Source organism: Molossus molossus, unplaced genomic scaffold, assembly GCF_014108415.1.
Source record: "Molossus molossus isolate mMolMol1 unplaced genomic scaffold, mMolMol1.p scaffold_m16_p_7, whole genome shotgun sequence".
NCBI lineage: Eukaryota > Metazoa > Chordata > Mammalia > Chiroptera > Molossidae > Molossus > Molossus molossus.
Window position 1 is genome coordinate 20,001,912 of NW_023425401.1, and position 15,226 is coordinate 20,017,137.

Here is a 15,226-nt window from a genome sequence, read left to right on the forward strand (position 1 = left end):
TTGTTGTTGTTGTTGCTCTTTTTGAAGTATTACAAGAAAAAATGTCGGCAGGCTCATTAGCTGCACCCAGTGTTCACTAGCACACCTATGAAAAAGAACCACGGGCCTGAACAGCTCTGCTTCTGTTGTTCTTAAAATGACACTTTGGTCTTATCCTAAATAATAGGCTTTTAATGCAAACATCCACCAAAGGCAAACAATTAAACAATACATAAAGCACCAGGGGGCAACCTCGAGGTTCAGTTCCAGTCTGGAGCCATTCCAGAGGAGAACATGTGGGCATTTTACAAGGAACAATACACTTTTCCAAAGTTATTATAAAACAACAAAATTTTAAATTGGGCCTCATAAGCCCTTCAAATTTGGTACAGGGTTGCACACTCAGTTCTGACAACAGGATGACCGCTTTGCATTCTGATTTCTCAAAAGCATGTTTAGAGAACTGGGTCAAACATGTATCGAATTTCAAGGACATACAAACATACATAAGCATATAGTTTTATTTTCTATTTTAGAAGACAGATGAATTCTTAATATGTTGTTTTTAAAAATTGATACTAGTCAACCTACAGGTTGAATGATCCTTCTTACATATTAATTTTTCATCTAGATTCTACATATAATCATTTGATTTTTATCAAGTGTCATATCCTCAAAAGTCTAAATTAAGTGGAATAAATTAACAAACTTTCAGCAGACATGAGTTCTCTGAATGACTTAAAATTTAATCAGATCATTTTTAATTAAATCAGTAAAATATGACACACACCAGATTTTATTATTTCTGGAGGAATTTTTGTTTTGTTTTTGTTTTAAATCAGAGACTTTTCCACCTGCTGACACTTGGTGTCATTATATTTATTGAAGAGAGAGGCATCACTGAATACTTTGTGCAGGTATTTTCAATTTAGAAATCATGGAATATGAAGGGGAGTAAATAGTATCAGACACTTGTACAAGGGAGAGGACTTGGGAACACAAAGCAAGTCAGAGGCCCAGTGTGGCACCTTTAATATCTGAGAGACGATTTATGCAACTTAAAGCACAGAGGAGTCGGTGACCTTAGGGCTACAAAACTCTTAAATGATGTATCTGTGCCTGCTCCATTCTCGCTCTGGATTGCAAGTCAACTCTTCGTTTCTTTGCCTTTGACTCTCGTTTGAATAAAAATGCTCATTTGTTTCTTAAAGTCAGTCCATTTAAGTACTTCTTTAATTTAAAGAAGTAATGAACCAACAAGAAAACAGATCCTAGGTGAACCAATATTTTGTTTCAAGTGCAATAACATGTATCTTTCTTTACTAGGTAAGATAATACATGGATGCTATTTTCTCCATGGACTTTTCCACAATTGTTTTGGATGGAAAATATCCCCAAATGGAGGCGATGGAGTTAAAATTCGGCTGAGATTGAAAAGTGACTAAATCATCCATCCCCGACCCCCACTCACTTTTAAAATTGTGAAATATACACTGTAATGGCAAGAAAGTTATTTTCCTAAGCCTTTTCCCTTAGAACGTATACAGTTCATAAGCCCACTGGCCTCCAATGACTTTAGGAGCGCGGTGCTGCTATAGAGAATAGACGACGTTTAGACAACAAATACCCAGGACTGTGGTGCCCACAGAAAGGTGGGCAGATTCCTAACGGATGCAAGGACAAGTCCTCGCCCTTCTAAAAGAGTGCCGGAGGAGTTCAAATGTCTGCGTAAATGGGAACAGATGTTGACATACAACTTTCATTTACATGGCATCCCATCATTGGGGTGAAATTTGGAAAACTGAGTCTATCATCCACATGCTTGATGGTGGGCAAAGCCTTGAACGAGTCTCTGAAAGTCCGGCTCCCAGAAAGCCGTCAGCCTCAGCCGTGCACCTCAGGTAGTATCGGAACAGACTTTCTGTTGAACAGAAGTCTCCCAAAGATAACTCCTCTATCTGAATAAGTTAATAAGTAGTGTCTTATTAGTAAACGTTATATTGCTCTAGTTCTCAAAAAAGGAATGCAAATTTATGTTAACTGTATATTGAAACAAAAATTACATATGTCTTCGCATTGTCATCTCAATAAATTTACTGGTAGTAAGCTTTAGGTGTGAAATCATGAAAATGCAAGGGGATTATTTAGCTTCAAGAAAACACATCTAAGACCCAAAGGTGTTGAAATTTGGTTACTAGCTATTCCATGAGATAGAGGATAAGTGGTTTTTACTTGGCTTTATTTTACCAGTAAATGAAGCATGATCTTAAAATCCTCAATAAAACTGAAAAAAAGTGTGACTCCATCATTTCTTAATTATATTTATTTTCCATTCTGGCTATGTCATATCATCGTTAACTGCGGAGCAATTCCATGATTACTAGATGAGATGATTCCAGCTGATGAATTGATCTGAGCCGCTTGACGGTGCAAAATCAGCTGCTTCTGGCCTAGGAAGCTTCACAACAAAGTTCTGTGAAAAGTTTTCATTTCCTGATATCTTTGAGTATTACACATATGTCGGGAGGATTTTTTTTTTTTTTTTTTGCAAGGCAAGGATTTTATAAACCACTGTTCCATCTTCAAATCCAAACAAATCATTTCTAGCCGTGCAAACCGCCTTCTTTCGTAGCGAGAACGGCTAGGAGACAGTTCGTCGAGCACAGCCACTCTTCATCAGTCCTCATTATTTGGAAAACTGTAATTGCTACACAAATTCCTGCAGATATGTGGCTTTAAAACTGTTCTAAGTTTTAAGGCAAAAAGAAATGCTGTCTTAAAGTTTTTATAGTTGATCTGACCTTTTTAAATAATATTAAAAACAATGTCGTAGAATTTGAACTATTTTAAATAGTTCTTCACTGAAAATAATATCATTCACCTTTCAAATCTTCAAGCACTTCAAGACACTTCCTGGACTTTATACCTGAGCTCTGTACTGTCTAATAATATCATATCTCTTTGATGCTCAGCCCCAAAATAAAGTTTGCAAGTTTCCCAAGGAAGACAGGTGTGCATAAGATCAATTTACTCCCAGGGTCAAAGAGCAGAATTCTAAGGGTATCTAGAGACACACACCTATAGAAATTGTAATTTTTGATGAAAATTGGTACAATATGTTGCACAGATGAAAGAGAAAAAAGTGTTCTTAAAGTATACTTATTGGTGAAACTAAAGAGCAGATAGAGCTGACAGCTTTCTAAAAATGTATTCCTATAGATCTTTTTCTTCTGACATGTTCTGGTAAAACTTTAAAAAAAAAAACATCTCTACAGGCAGAATATAAAGAATAGAATCTGGACAATGAATAAAACTGTAGCTCACACCAGCAGTAAATTCATATGTACTGCTCTTAATTGAAATGAAATATCAATAGATGAAAGTCATTACTGCTTTGTTCCCAAGATTGATTGACAAGCTTGAATTTGAAGCCCACATCTTCTTTATTAGCCAAGTCTTTCAGAAAGAGAAAATGTGGGCTTGATTTGCGAGCTATGATAAATGGTCTGGGAAAGATGGTAGTAGGGCCAATTTGATATATACAGTATTTCATATTGGCAAATTGTTTCAAGAAATTCCACCCTCTCCCAAAATGTCTTCGACGTCCTTGGGAAAATGCATGCTATCATGAGCACAATATATTTGGTTGTCACTAACAATTGAGAGCCCATTGCAAAGTGGGAAGCATTGAGCCATAGCACTTATAGACAAAATAAGACCCCAAATCATTTTGCAGTATTGAGTATGAGTTTTAGATGACAACAAATCATTCTTTACTTCAAAACTGGATCTAAAAGCTCATTTATCACTCTATGTTCTATTAAACTCTAATTTGGTATTTCTCAAGTTTAATTACATACGCATCCCAAAAGTGTAAAGGTGTGTGTGTGTGTGTGAGTGTATATGAAGAAAATATTTCTTTTAACAAAGAAGGAAACTATATTTCCCATTGTAAATAGTCTACGTTATCAGAAGGAAGACAAATTATAAGGGTTTCATTTGCTGGGCTCTTTAAGTATGTCAGGTGAGGCAAAGGCACAAAAAGAAGTGGTTTAGAGATATGATCCGAGGGTAGTGAAATCGAGGAAGTATTTTCAATTTTAAAACAGTGTTACCAATGAAGATGTCCAAGCCAAATGCTGGATAGACTGAAATACATTTGCAAAGAATTGATCACTATCTTATTGTTCTGTCACCCCTACTCGCTAGAGGAGCTGTAGTGTGCAGCTGGGGGTACAGGAGTACTGTCTACACACTTACACTTGTTGCCACCGAGTCCCCGATTCCAGCTGTGTGACATCAGAAAACCCACTGAAACCAAAAAAGGGCTTGATATTCACATCTGGAAACTGGGACCACTTAGCTCAACAACAGGTAAAGAAGAAGAGAAATGAGCAACTAGCAAATATTAAGTCCAAATGAATGTTCTAAATTACTGTGTTATTGTTATCACTATATCATGTCATTATTTTTACAGTGGCATTATTTTCCACTCTCTTAGCATGAAATTACCTTAGAATATGATATAAATAAGAATAACAATAATGAAAACTTACTCTGCTGTCCTTATCATCAAGACAGAACATAAATATTTACTATGGTCCCATCTCATTTCTCCGACAGAATTTAGCAACCCCCTTTTCAGTCTATGCAGATGACAAGAATATTTAGAAGTCGGTGCTCTAAAATTAATTAGAATAATGATGATATGTTTGATAAACTAACAAGGAGAGAAAAATAAAACAACACACTATGTGCCCTACCCCAAATTATCTACCATCGTTCCGTGGTAAACCCAACTGCTCTAAGAAAACCCCAGGCTGACCATTATTAACTAGTTGTCTAAAGAACACTTGTTCTGTGAATATGACAAAGGGCTCTGCTCTGAAGTTAAATGTTTTTGGGGTTTGTTGACACATGCAGGGGAGAAATCATAGAAAGTGATGGCTCCTATTCTAAAGATGCCGCATCTAGAACAGCATGGACAGTTTGATGCACTAAGAATGGACACGCTATCTAGTCAAGTGTCAAGTCACAGTTCTGTATTAGTGCATTTTCATTTTGCTTTTGCTTCTGTTGTTAAAGCACACAGTATGAGCTGAAGACAGGAGAGGACAAAGAGATACAGGCAGTTTGGACTATTTTTATGTGCTCAACTGATCCAACTGCTTTGATAATGTAACAAATATTCTAATTTTTTTTTAATCCTCACCCGATGATATTTTTCCATTTATCTTCAGATACAGTGGGAAAGAGAGAGAGAGAGAGAAACATCCATGTGAGAGAGGCACATTGACTGGTTGCCTCCCACATGTCCCGGACCAGGGCCATGGACCAAACTGAAACCGAGGTACATGCCCCTGACCAGAATTGAACATGCAACTCTTTGGTCCACAGTCCAACGCTCCAACTGCTGAGCCAAACCGGCCAGGGCACAAATATTCTAATTTTCAAACATTCCAGTTGCTTATATGGTCAAAGTATTTTAACAAAGGCCACAATTATAAGCACAAAACATTTTGGTTAAATAGAGATACATTGTAAGTCAATGAAAAGAAGAAAAAATAGGTAGTTTACAGTAAAAATAACAATCAAAATTTTGACTAGATATTTATTTTCTAGGTCAGAAGACTCCCTCAAACCTCCTTTTGAGCTGGCATAATGACAACTCAGAGAAACAGAATCCTTCTGGGTCGGAGTGTCCCCCGAGGTGAACATCGTCGAAGAGCTGATGTCTGCAGGCTCTTTGTCTTTTAGAAATCATCACCTTTAAGAAATATTAATTATGGCAGCTACAGACTATAACATGCAGACTTGACAAGCTGTGACTTTTTGTTGTTAATCCTCACAGGAGGATATTTTTCCATTGATATTTTTTAGAGAGAGTGGAAGGGAAGGAGAAAAGGGGAGAGAGACAGACAGACAGATAGACATTGATGTGAGAGAGACACATTGATTGGTTGCCTCTGGCATATGCCCTTAACCAGGGCCAGGGATCAAACTTGAAACCCAGCCCTGGCCAGTTTGGCTCAGCAGTAGAGCACTTGCCCATGGACGAATGAGTCCTGGGTTCGATTCCAGCCAAGGGCATGTACCTCTGTGCGGTTCATCCCCGGCCCTGGTTGGGCTCATGCAGGAGGCAACCAGTCAATGTTTCTCTCTCTCTCTCTTTGTCTCTCCCTCTCTCTCTACCTGAAGATAAGTGGGAAAATATCCTTGGGTGAGGATTAAAAAAAAACCCTGAAACCCACCCAGGTATGTGCCCTGAGCAGGAAATCAAACCACTGAACCACACTGGGCAGGGCATTTACCTGACTGGTATGGCTTTTTAAATCACAATTTGTTTGCAGCAAAGGAACTCTATGCTACTCTCTTGGCCAGACCTCTTTTTGTACCAAATGAGCCATTTATTATTTCATCAAAACCTTCTGAATTTAAGAAGTTTGTACTTCTTTTTCTATATTAAAAAGTCACACAAGGATTGTCATTCATTCACTCATTTAGTTTTTTAGTAAAATAGGCATAATTTAAAGGACTACTAATTTCTTATTTCTACATTGGAAATGGCTACTCATTTTTTAAACTCTTAGAGCTGTTTTCCTCTTTAATTAGAAGCATGAGACACATATTGTCTCTTGCCCATTATATATGCAATCTATGTAAATGTTCGGTGTTTTGTTTGTTTGTTTTTTAATTGATTTCAGAGAGAGGATGGGAGAGAGAGACAGAGATAGAAACACTGATGAGAAAGAAACATCGATTGGCTGCCCCCTGCAGGTCCCCTACTGGGTATCAAGCCTGGGCATGTGCCCCAACTGGGAATCAAACCAGAGACCTCCTGGTTCATGGGACGACACTCAACCAACTGAGCCACACCAGTGGGGCTATTTGAATGTTCTTATATAGATAACCACTTTAACATTTGCAGGACTCTAGGACTCTTAAAGACGTAATCTTTAGAGAGAAACAAAACAAAATCTATCCAGTGCTCATTTAGAGATTATGGATAAAACAGAACCACTGGAACAATCTTTTGAAGAGATGGAACAGAGAGAACTTAACAGGCATCCAGCAAAATTATTTGTCAGAGGAAGAGAAGACATCAGACATTGTTGTAAGCAAATGAATGGGTGTTCAGAGTTCTTTGTAAACCATACTCATTGTAGCTCCTTCAGACTTTTGCTGGGCTCACTTCATACCAAGGGTTTCCCATGCTTCTCTTAGAGTCAACATAATTTCTACTGTCTTCTCTGACTCATTCATTTATCACTGATTCATTCAGCCAATGTTAAACAGCTCTTCTTTGCCATGATGTGTACTGGGCATCTGTGACTTAGGTCAGGGGGAGAGGGCTTATGTTTCTTTTGAATTGTGAACAGTAGAAGACCAGCAGTGTGGCATGAAAAAAGAGCAAAGATTTTAGAGCCATAAACTGAGTTCACATCATGGCCCTTCCAATTAGTCGTTCTGTGGTTCAAACAAACCACTTAAGAATTAGCCATGATGTCGATAACATTTCTAATCTAGGACTTGGCACGTAGGACCTCAATAAAAATAGCCATAATTATTTTGTAAAATGGTAACCTTAAAAATACTTTTTAGTTGAACATAAGAGATATTTGATATTACTGAATATTTTGAAAACTCTTGTGAAAATCTTAAGTATATCCTTCCATTATTTCAGGATGAATGATTAACTGTGTGGAATAAATAACTAGCTATCTGTACAAATTGAAGTGTTCCATTATATTTTTTAAATTATCTTTAAAGATTATAACAAACATGACAATGTTTGGTTTGCCTGAAATTTTGTTTTGCCATAGACATAACAGATATCACAGGGCAATATTTGTAATAAATCTTGGCTGGAAAAATGAGCAACCGTCTTAGACTCCACTATAAATGTAGTTTCACAGAGAGAGGCTTCCCCTCCAAAGATACTCATCACAGTCCAGAAATAATTAAAAATTAACAAAAAAAAGCCCTGGCTGGTTTGGTTCAGTGGTTAGAGCGTCGGCCCATGGACCGATGAGTTGCAGGTTGGATTCCCGCCAAGGGCATGTACCTCGGTTGCGGTTCGTCCCGGCCCTGGTCAGGGTCATGTTTCTCTCTTTCTCCCTCTCTTCCTCCTCTCTCTCCCACTCTATCTGAACAAAAATGGAAAAGTATGCTCAGGTGAGGATTAAAAAGAAAAAAACATTAAGAAAAAAAGCAAAGGCACTGCTTACTTTCGCCCTCCCCACATCTGCACCCACAGGATGCTAGAAACACTTCAGTTTCAACGCTGGGGACTCAAAAGTTATGTTAAGAAGGATAAATATGACCACATCAAAATTATTTGGGCTTCTTTCTCTGCTGTGAATGTATGATCCATTTTCATGCAAAGCTATATGGTACCACTAATAGTATTATGATAAAAAAAACACCAAAAAACTAAGAATTCTGTACTGTGGAGCAATGGCTATGATCATATGCTATTGTAAGGTTGAGAACTTACTGTGTGAACCCTGTAAATTACCTGGTTAACTTGGTAAACAGACAAATCATATGTGATATAATAGTAAAATCTATTATCCCATTAAAGTTCCTCTAAGATAATAACAATGTTTGTTAAGTTGCAAATAAAGGCAACAGAATTCTTAATATTGAAACCACTGGTTTCTTAGTATATTTTTTTAGTTTTACTGCTAATTAACATAAAATATCTTTATGGACAACCCAAATTGTAAAGTAAATAAACTTATTTCTGCTTTTTAAAAAATGAATAGTGAATACATATGAGTGTAAATTTTTTATCTCCAAAGTATAAATCTGGAATATGGGTAGAATTTTCCTTTGTATCTTGAATATATTGACTTTTAATGTATTTTCTTGAAAATAGAAATTTTCTATCATTTTTCCTGGGCTTATTTTCAAATGAGAAATTACCCTCAAATGAGAAATTGAAGTACGCACATACACAGGACAGCATAAACCCACCAAAACTTTGCTTATTGGAAAATTGCCCTATTATTTCCTTTAGTTTTAAATGCATCAACATGATTTTCTCCTTGGGAATTTATAAGTGGTAAGTTTTTAAAAAAATTCTGCTTCTAAAATTTCCTATTATGTAAATTGCTTTTACTTTCTATTAAACAAAATATCCCCCTAAAAAGCATACATTACCAATAGGTTAAAACAGAAAATCTTACAAGTGAGACACATATTGACACAGGCTGACTTCTTAAAACAGAGACCTTTCCAAGGACTAATTTTTTTTTTAATTCCAGAGAATAAATGTTTCTTATAAAACCCATACCCACTAGAATGCTTTTAATTTGTTGTATTTCTTGCTTAAATTAATTTTAAAAGCTCTCTGCTCTGAAAAAGAGCAGAATGCAATGTGTATACATGAATCCACATTTCATTTACTGCCTATATTTTGTAGAGAAACTGCAAACAACCACTGAATTCATTGGTGTTTTAATGTGAGAGGGAAAATATACCTACTATGAGAGGGGAAAGTCACCTACTCTACCGTAGAATGAGATTACCCAGGCCAAAGTTCCAAAAGTGACCTACCTCCTCATAACTAAGAGTGCCAGGCGGTGCTATGCTCAAACGTATTCCACAGTCCAGTGAAGTTTGGAATACGTCTGTTGAACAGAGTTAAACAGGTAGTGCAGAACTTCTCGGAGAACTTAATATGCTAATTAATGTCCATTCTAAATCATGTCATATGTTATAATAGCAGACTTGTCCAAAACTAATGAATGAAATATTTTTGTTTCCTTCTTTTTTGTTTTTGTTTTTTTGTAGGGATAGCATGCCTGGGCCATTGGCCTATATACCCATATAACTAAAACTAGGTAACCAGGTCTATTTTTCTTTTTAATTTTTGTATTATTTTTTATTATATTTTTAATTAGTAATAATAAAATAACAAGGAATAAATTAAACCAACGAGGTAAAAGATCTATACTTGAAAAATTATAAGATATTGAAGAAGATATAAACAAATGGAAGTATAGATCGTGCTCATGGATAGGAAGAACTAACATCGTTAAAATGTCTATACCATCCTACGCAATCTACAGAGTCAGTGAATTTCCTATCAAAACACCAATGGCATTTTTCACAGAACTAGAATAAATAATTCTAAAATTTATATGGAATCACAAAAGACACCAAATAGCCAAAGCAATCTTGAGAAAGAATAAATATGGAGGTTTCACATTACCTGATATTGAACTACACCACAAGGTTACAGTAATCAAAACAGCCTGGTACTGGCAAAAAAACAGACATTTTCATCAATGGCGCAGACCAGAGAACCCAGAAATAAAGCCATATCTATATGGATCAGTTAATCTATGACAAAGGAGGCAAGTATATACAATGTGGTAAAGACAGTTTCTTCAATAAACGGTGTGGGGAAACAGACAGACGCATGTAAAAAAATAAAATAAAATAAAACTGTATCACTTTCTTACACCATATACAAGAACAAACTCAAAATGGATTAAAGACTTAAATGTAAGACCCAAACGCCTAAAACTCCTAGAAGAAAACTTCGGCAATAAACTGTTTGACATCGTTCTTGGTAATATTTTTGGATATATATCCTCGGGCAAGGAAAACCAAAGAAAGAAGTAAACAAATGGGACTACATCAAACTAAAGAGGTTTTGCACAGCAAAGGAGACCATCAACCAAACAAAAGCCAACCCACTGAATGGGGGAAAATATTTGCCAAGGATACACGAGGTCTTGGTGTACCTTTTCCCCTTTCATATATTCCTTACTGGCTCTGTAGCAATATTCAGGTCCCCAAACCATACCACTTTTGGTGCTTTGAGGTAAGGCTCCTTTAGCCATTTTCCCTTAGATAGAAATTCACATTTCTGGTTTACATTTGACAATTGTTTCCATTGACATTTGTTTTCTAATTTGCCACTTACATAGAAAGAAGTACCAACCTGAAGGCTTCAAGGTACTCAATATCTCCCATGGGGGGATCAAGGCCACCTGTCCAGGCGATATTTATATTGTACCCTTCTCCGAGGCCTGTTCCAACCTGGGAAGAGAAAAACCACACCACAGTGGGTAGAGGAGGGCACAAGGAAGAAAGCAAGAAGAGGGGAAAACAAACACATGTGAGCTCTTGAAATAAACATCAAACACCACGTCAAATCAGCCCACCCTCGCTTGACAACCAGTGCTCTGGGTTACGCACTTGTTCTGCGCTGGTTCTTGCTCCCCCGGGACGATTCAGTAATCTCGTGTAATTTAAAACACCAGCAAAGGACAAGAAAATTATGGGTAATCATGCAATGCAATTACCTGAAAGATACAAATAAAAGTGGGGCTCTAAAGAAATAAACCGAACCTCATTTGGGGCTCCACTGCCAGGGAAAAAGTTCCCTTCATCATAGCGATGGAGTGAAATATACAGGATGCTGGGGTCAGCATAAAAGGCCTGCTGTGTACCATTTCCATGGTGAACATCCTACAGGGCAAAGAAAACAGATGACAAATACAGTCACGGCTAACTGCGTGGAGACAACCTTTCTGATTTTGAGTTCCCTGCCTTTCTACCCCACCCTCCTTCTCATTTTCTGTCCTCTCCCTCCGTCCCTTTTCTCTCTCCCCTTCAGTCTGCTTCCACACCACCCCCTTTACTTCCTGAACTTTCAGGCAAATTACCCTTTAATGCACTCATTTTTTAAACTGGCTTCTAAAAATCAGGAAACCACAGCGAACATGCCCTGGAGACTCCAGATGAGCAGTCATTGAGAAAGCCCAGTCCTTTGGTACAATTAGATATTTATACACCGGCCCTTTGTACTCTTTGCTTCAGTGATGGAATCTCGCATCCTGTTTTATGGAGGAATTTTATGACTTATTAACTGCCAACAGTTCATAACCCCTCAGGCTTAATTAACTAGCCTCATTGGCCTCTGAAGAAAGACTAATGTTTAAACTACAAACTAGTATTTTGCAGAAGGATCTATGGCTTACAGAGCATTTTTGCAATTCTTGACAGAACACTAAACATACATGTATGCATTGATTTGCCAAGTCCCACCATTAAGGTCAAAGGCTTTGCAACCAGCTGAGTAAATTGGCTTTCTTGAAGCGTTCAGTTCAGTTAGCAATCCCTCAGCAGTTAGACTCACTTCAAAAGAGATGCAGATGCAAAACGGACTTCATACTTTATTTTGCTAAAATCGTGACGGCAAGACAAAGACACAGGAGCATGAGCTCATTAGCTATTAAATCATTTGGTCTAAAGCAGAAAGGTGGCGTGGGGCTTTGTGCAATCGTGTCCAATCTGCCTAATTTTAGTGTTATATCATGGCTCTCTTCCCAGCCTCCTTCTTCCCCTTTGTTCTCTCCCTACACCCCCATCTCTCCCCAAAACAAAACAAACAAAATAAAACTCTTGTCATTTTAATAAATAAATAAAAATTCTTTGGACAAAAATTCTTTGGACAACTGTATATTATAATTATTCAAAAATTAACAGTTCTTTATTCTAATTGTTTTATGATATAGATATATGCTGGAATTATAAAAGAAATAGGAAAAATAAAACTAATAGCATTTTTTAAAATGTCTTCACTGAAAGACCTCAACTAATATCTGTCCTAATACCTCTGAACAAAAATAAAATAGATGACACTAAAAGTGAGCAATTATATAATTGCATTCAATATTATATTACTGCTATATGTGTTTCAGGTTCTATTCTAAAAATTTTTGATCACTTGTAACTATATTCTTATACAGTACTTTATTCTATCAGTAAGAATCATACTATTTTCAACAATGATTCCTACAATTTTGGGATCAGGCATACATTAAATACCTTGTATGGCTTACTTAACAATCATGTGATGTATACAGTATTATCCCTATGGCACTTTTAATTAGTAAATTAAAATTTTACTAACTTAAAAACAAGTAGGCTAAGACTCAGAGTTTCAATAATTTACTAAGGCTATGCAGAGAATAAGTTGCAAGACTGCATCTTGAATCCACTTCTTACTCCAAAGGCCAAACTCATAACCATATTTTGTTAACTTACATGCATTATCTCTTTGATCCTCTTAGCACACCTGTGAAGTGAGATGTGTGGTCATTATTGCTCCTTATTGAAATTCATATAACTTGTCTCCGTTTCAACCTCCAACCCAGAGCTCCCTCACTATACACCAGCAAAGCCTCCCTTTGGTGGGTTCTGAAAGCCTGCACTGCCTTTGCTCCCCACAGTGTAAACATATACCAATCCTCTCTTCCTTTTATCTAGGACATGAATCCAGAATCCATTAGGGAATCATAAAATTTGGGGGAAGATGTGATAATTCTAGCAACTTGTTCTGGCTCAAGGCATACGCATCAGGAAAACAAACATAGCTTACTGAAAATATATCAATTCCTGGATTTCTGAATGTTCAAAGGAAAAGAAGGAGGAGATAGCAAAACTTTTCCTTTATGTGAATAAAAATGAAACAGTTGCAGCCACAATGTCTTTTGAGATTGCTACTGGATACCTAGAGGATGAACAAACAAAATGCTTTGAAAAACAACAGTGAAGGAATGTTTGCATTTCTACTGCATGACAGCATTTTTAGTTAGCATTGCAAGAAAAATGTTTCTCTGGGCCCAAATGCATCCATACTCTGAAAACCAAAAATATATTGCCTTGATTACTTTTGTTTCTTTAGTGATGTTGTAAAAGTTTACTTAAGAATGTCAAATAAAGGATGACCATTTGTCTTAAATATACAATAATTTGTTCTTGAAAATTGTGTTGGGTGCTTATTATTGAATACATTTCTGAATAAGAAATAGTCTTGCCCACAGCATAATTAGGTTTCAACAGACATTTTTCATTGAAATACACAAACCCATTCTAAAAATAATTAGACAATTCTTGATTCCATATTCATATTCACAAGGTATTTAGAGATAAAGATAAGAACAAACATGCCTTTTGTTTTAGTCAACAACTTATAATATAACCTTGAAAATACATACATTCTTTTGCATCTTTCTTTGCTACAAGATATTCATACAAAGTATTTAATCCTCAGGTATGATCTGAGGATTGTTTTCTCCAAGGCAATAAAACATACTAGACTAATACAAGAAAATCATTGGTGATTAGGAGAAAGTACTATTCTAATGAAATTAACTGAGTCATTAAATGCCTCAAAATAGACCTTGTGTATAAGATTTTCTGGGAAATGCTAAAAATCATTTCAGTATTTTACTGCTCAAAAATATGCTGCAAACATTTATTCTGTGTTGGATTTAGAACCAATATGTCTTTACTAAAATGTTAAAATAGCTTTGAATAAATCATATATTCTACCAGCTCAAGTTATCACTTATACTTGTTTGGTATTGGCACTTAAGACAGTTCTTTGGTCAAAGTCTGGTGCTTGATGACAAATGGAGATGCCCCAACTGTGACGTTTGAGCTGACTTTTCTGAAGAAAGCCCAAAACATCTTACTTTCAACTGGAAGTCCCATTAAATAAAGGCCACATGAGTCAAGCAGGCAAGTCATACTTCTAGGACAGGTTCCACCCTGAACGCAGTGTCACTGTCTCTGGAATCCTCCCCAGAAGAACAGCTGGAATGAATGATCTCCGCAGATCAACCAGAATGGTCCTGCCTCCAATGCGCAACGCCCCTGAACTGGGCTGTGGCCCCCGAAGGAGCTGAATTCGAGCTCTGGCTCCCTGCTCACTGGGCAGGTAAAAATGCTGAAACTAGCCGCTGGACAACAGAGTAGCTTGGTCTGTGTTTGGCCTGAGAATTTTTGGAGCTAGTTCATACTAATTAGCTAAAATCTGTGACTCTGGCTATTCAGGAGTGAAGTTCTTTTGCCTCTGGAGAACCTTCACTTCTTCTCTTTCGCTGACTTTCGGGACAGACCTGTCAGCCAGGGAGAACGGATGTCTCAGAGCCACGTGGCGCTTTAAAACTTCCTTCTCGGCAGCTGGAAGGAACAGGGGAATTTCCTCAAAGTATCCCTGCAGCTGCAGAATTTGGACGACTTGAAAGTAAGAATATGCAGGCTGGTGGTGATCTCAGAGGCAACCCTTTGGACAGAACTTCATATATTTAGAGAATCTGAAACAAAAACTTCTCTTCGACTGCAGCCTGCTGGGAAATCAGTATCCTTTATGATTGGATAATGGAGCTAATTCATAATCAAAGGCCAGTAATCTTACAGGACACTCCTTGGAGCTACC

General features: G+C 37.0%; 1 protein-coding gene across 1 annotated transcript in view; it reads right to left on the bottom strand.

The window, feature by feature from the left end:
* LOC118619781 (histone deacetylase 9-like) overlaps nucleotides 1-15,226 on the bottom strand; it is a 234,982-nt gene that overhangs the window by 161,663 nt on the left and 58,093 nt on the right. Inside the window, exons 5-6 of the mRNA XM_036246496.1 lie at nucleotides 11,347-11,466; nucleotides 10,937-11,034 (exon numbers count right to left, since the gene is read on the bottom strand). Of these exons, the coding sequence (XP_036102389.1) occupies nucleotides 10,937-11,034; nucleotides 11,347-11,466 (218 nt within the window). The remainder of the gene's footprint in view (nucleotides 1-10,936; nucleotides 11,035-11,346; nucleotides 11,467-15,226) is intronic.